This window comes from Thamnophis elegans, chromosome Z, assembly GCF_009769535.1.
Source record: "Thamnophis elegans isolate rThaEle1 chromosome Z, rThaEle1.pri, whole genome shotgun sequence".
In the NCBI taxonomy this organism is placed as follows: domain Eukaryota; kingdom Metazoa; phylum Chordata; class Lepidosauria; order Squamata; family Colubridae; genus Thamnophis; species Thamnophis elegans.
Window position 1 is genome coordinate 140,137,930 of NC_045558.1, and position 4,732 is coordinate 140,142,661.

The following is a 4,732-nucleotide window of genomic DNA, read 5'->3' on the forward strand; positions in this document are numbered from 1 at the left end:
TCTATCTATCTATCTATCTATCTATCTATCTATCTATCTATCTATCTATCTATCTATCTCTATCTCTATCTCTATCTCTATCTCTATCTCTATCTCTATCTATATATCTATATATCTATATATCTATCTATATACACATACATATATACATACATACATACATACACACACACATACACACACACATCAACATACACACTCATATATACACGTATATACACAGAGACACACTATGTATCCCACTATACATATATATATATATGGGATGGATGGATAGATAGATAGATAGATAGATAGATAGATAGATAGATAGATAGATAGATAGATAGAAAGGAGAGAGAGAAGGAGAAGAAGAGGAGGAGGAGAAGGAGAAGAAGAGGAGGAGAAGAGAAGAAAGAGGAGAAGAAGAGGAGGAGGAGAAAGAAGAAGAAGGAGAAGAAGAGGAGGAGGAGGAGAAGAAGAGAAAGAAGAAGAAGGAGAAGACGAAAAGGAGGAGGAGGAGAAGAGGAGGAGAAGGAAAAGAAGAAAAAGGAAAAGAAGAAGAGGAGGAGAAGAGAAGAAGGAAAAGAAGGAGGAGAAGAAGAAGAGGAGGAGGAGAAGAAGAGAAGGAAAAGAAGAAGAAGGAAAAGAAGAAGAGGAGGAGGAGGAGAAGAGAAGAAGGAAAAGGAGGAGGAGGAGGAGAAGAAGAAGAAGAAGGAGAAGGAGAAGAAGGAGGAGAAAAAAGGAGGAGGAGGAAAAGGAAAAGAAGAAGAAGAAGAACGGAGGGGAGGGAGAGAGAAGGAAGAAGAGGAGGAGAAGAAGACGAGCAGAGGGGAGGGGGAGAGAAAGAAGAAGAGAAGATAAAGAAGGGAGAGAGGAGGATACATATATCCTATATATATGTAAATAAATAACAAGCACCAAACATTAGGCCTTGTCATTTCAAAGCACCGTTTTAATGCTCTTTTGCATTAAATCAATACCCCCAGGGATCTCTCCAGGCAACTCAGCCCCCCCCCCCCCGCCCCGCCCCACCCTCCCTGTGCAGGAAAGAATCTTTGAAAGCCAGGATTTTTCTGCAAAACTCCAGGGCTCCCAGCGATTGGAAGACTAAGCAAAAAAGTGTTTACCGAAAGCCGCCAGTTATCTATCGCTGGAGCTTCTGGGGGAAATTAAAATGCCCTTGACACGTGCCACACTTTAAGCTGTAAAACATGTTCACTGGCAAAGGGGAATTTGGAGCTGTTTTACTTCCCCCTCCTCTCTCCCTCTCCTTTTTTCTGCCTCTAAAGAACAGGAACATTGATAGAATAATAAGGGGGGTATCTTGGAGGTCATCTAGTCCAACCCCTTGCCCGGGGCAGGAGATCCTCCCCCAATCCAACAGGGGAGACATGATAGCAGTGTTCCGATATCTCAGCGGCTGCCCCAAAGAAGAGGGAGTCAAGCTATTCTCCAAAGCACCCGAAAGGCAGGACAAGAAGCAATGGGGGGAAACTAATCAAGGAGAGAAGCAACTTAGAACCGAGGAGGAATTTCCTGACAGATGTTGCCAATGTTGGAAGTTTTTCTTAAGAAGAGAGCAAGAAGAGAGAAGACAGCAATTTGTCTGAAATGGTATAGGATTTCCTGTTCGAGCAGCGGGCTGGTCTAGAAGACCTCCAAGGTCCCTTCCAACTCGGTGATTATATTCAATGCTTGTCCGGTCTTTTGGAAGGAAAGATTTTAAAACAAGGGAATGGGAATCACTTTTGGATGGGCCCAATTTCTGGCCCGATCCTACTTTCAAGAAGCAAGAAAGTGGCGCTCTTGATCTGAACATCAGCCAGGAGAACATCTGGAAGGGAGCCATATTGCTATCTTAGGGATGCTGGCGAGAAAGGCCCGTGGGACGTGGTTGTTGTGGCCCACAAGGCAGCCATCGGAGCCAGCAGCAGAGTTGGGCAGTGAGGAGGTTGGGGAGGGACGTGGGCCAGTCCTGGAGTCTGGGGAAGGCTTGGATGAGGGCTCTGCGTCGGAGGCAGAGAGCCATATGCCAATTATCAGCTGCCTTTGGAGTCCGACATGAGTGAGGCAGAAGAACAGCTGGAGCCTGTTCCCAGTGTGCGCATGCGCAGATCTGCCAGAGGAAGGGAACAGCTAAAGAACAGGGGTCGAGTAGGGAGTAAGGCCACAGGTGGACGATGAATGGCCCCTCCCAGAGGGAATAAAAGAGGGAGCGCCAGGGGAGTGGAGTTTGCAGGAGGCCAATGAAGTTCCCTTCATTGGTTCGGGACTCTCCGAGACTCCTTGCCAGGTTTTGCAGATATCATCCTGGCAGCTCTCCAAGCCAGATAAGGTCGGTGACCGTAAATCCTCCCTTGAAAGACTTTGCTTGATGGGAATGAGCAGAATTCACAGTCAATGAATAAAAGGGGGGTTTGGGGTCGGGACAAGGAGTTTGCTTCGTGGTTTCGGGGAAGCTTTTGCAGATATCATCCTGGCAGCTCTCCAAGCCAGATAAGGTCGGTGACCGTAAATCCTCCCTTGAAAGACTTTGCTGGATGGGAAGGAGCAGAATTCACAGTCAATGAATAAAAGGGGGGTTTTGGGTCGGGACAAGGAGTTTGCTTCGTGGTTTCGGGGAAGCTTTTGCAGATATCATCCTGGCAGCTCTCCAAGCCAGATAAGGTCGGTGACCATAAATCCTCCCTTGAAAAACTTTGCTGGATGGGAAGGAGCAGAATTCACAATTAATAAAAGGGTTTTTTTGGGTTGGGACAAGGAGTTTGCTTCGTGGTTTCGGGGAAGCTTAGTCCCAACAGCGGAGGGCATTTAAATTCAGAAGGAGGGGGTCAAGGAAACATGGGTCAGGGAGGCCAGGGTGCTTCGGTGATCAACACCCCCCCCCCTCAATACTTCCGACCGGCCACTTCTGCCTTCCCCGTGTTTGTTTAATGGTCTCCTGGCACCTGTTAAACGAAGCCATCTGGAAAGTTGGAACAAACACGTTCGAACGGCTGGCGTTCCAGCTTCATCGGGGCGAAAAACAAACTCCACAGACGGACGAGTGGGCGGGCGGGCGAGCGGGCGGGCAAAGGGATCTGTTTCTCTGGGCCTTCGGGCCGGCAAGCTTCCCCTTCCAGATCCTTGAGCTTTTGATTTGGATATTTTCCTGCCCCGTTGTATGAACTGGGTATGTCTACGTTTAATGAAAAGAAGGAGTAGGGGAGACATGATAGCAGCCTTCCGATATCTCAGGGGTTGCCCCAAAGAAGAGGGAGTCAAACTATTCTCCAAGGCCCCTTCTTCCTAGAAGAATAGGAACATTGATAGAATAATAAGGGGGGATCTTGGAGGTCATCTAGTCCAACCCCTTGCCCGGAGCAGGAGATCCTCCCCCAATCCAACAGGGGAGACATGATAGCAATGTTCTGATATCTCAGCGGCTGCCCCTAAGAAGAGGGAGTCAAGCTATTCTCCAAAGCACCCAAGGGCAGGACAAGAAGCAATGGGGGGAAACTAATCAAGGAGAGAAGCAACTTAGAACTAAGGAGAAATCGTGACCCCGTCAAAACCGCGGAGGACAAAATCGCGCTCGACGAAAGCGCGCATTTGACGTCATCACAGCGCGACGAAAAAAATTAAAAATTGAAATAAAATTAAAATTAAAGCAAGCCGATTCACATAAAGGTAAGGGTTAGGTTTAGGGTTAGGGTTAGGTTAAGGGTTAGGGTTAGGTTTAGAGCGTTAGGGTTACGTTTAGCGTTAGGTTAAGGGTTAGCGTTAGGTTTAGCGTTAGGTTAAGGGTTACGTTTAGGGTTAGATTTAGAGTTAGGTTAAGGGTTAGGTTTAGGGTTAGGGTTAGGGTTAGGTTTGGGGGGGTTAGGGTAAGGTTTTCGCTTTATTTTTACATTTTTCGATCACAGCGCGATGTTTTCGTCGCGCTGTGATGACGTCAAATGCGCGCTTTCGTCGAGCGCGATTTTGTCCTCCGCGGTTTTGTGGTGGAACCCAGAGAAATTTCTTAACAGTGGGAACAATTCATCAGTGAAACAGACGTTGCCTCCAGAAGTTGTGAATGCCCCAACACTGGAAGATCTTAAGCAGAGATCGGACAAATATTTGTCTGAAGTGGTGTAGGGTTTGCCGCCTAAGCAGGGGGTTGGACTAGAAGACCTCCAAGGTCCCTTCCCACTCTGTTATTTTATTTCTATTCGAGTGGGTTTTAAATGAAAGGAATTACACCATGTTATGATCTGTTCCAGCAGGAGAAGAGAGCCGCATTTGGCATCGGGGCAGTTTTGTTTTCGGGGAAATTTCGTCAAGCTGGGATATGCGATCCCTCCTACAGCTCGCAGCTGTTGGCTTGTTTGTGGCGAGGGGATCTTTTCGGGTTGGGAGTGTGATCTTGCCAAGCGGGAAAACACCAACCCTCCTGTTTAGGGTACGGCTGCCGCTAAGCCCCAGTTGAGTGGATCTCAAACTAAGGTGCCCAGGGGAAGGTGGAGTAGGCCAGGAATTCAGGTTTCTGTCTCTGTCTCTCTTTCTCTCTCTCTCTCTCTCTCTCTCTCTCTCTCTGTGTCTCTTTCTGTCTCTCTCTCTTTCTCTCTTTTTTTGTCTCCCTGTCTCTTTCTGTCTGCATGTCTGTCTGTCTGTCTGTGTCTCTCTCTCTCTCTCTCTGTCTCTCTTTGTCTCTTTTTCTCTCTGTCTCTATCTCTGTCTCTCTGTCTCTTTCTGTCTCTCTCTTTCTTTGTCTCGCTGTCTCTTTCTT

General features: G+C 47.5%; 1 protein-coding gene across 1 annotated transcript in view; it reads right to left on the bottom strand.

Moving 5' to 3' along the window:
* The window catches only part of SLC7A8 (solute carrier family 7 member 8), a 46,212-nt gene extending 42,997 nt beyond the window's left edge, over positions 1–3,215 (bottom strand). Inside the window, 1 exon segment of the mRNA XM_032235602.1 lies at positions 2,931–3,215. Coding sequence (XP_032091493.1) covers positions 2,931–3,195 — 265 coding nt within the window. The 5' untranslated portion in view covers positions 3,196–3,215.
* Between the last annotated feature and the right edge of the window lie 1,517 nt (positions 3,216–4,732).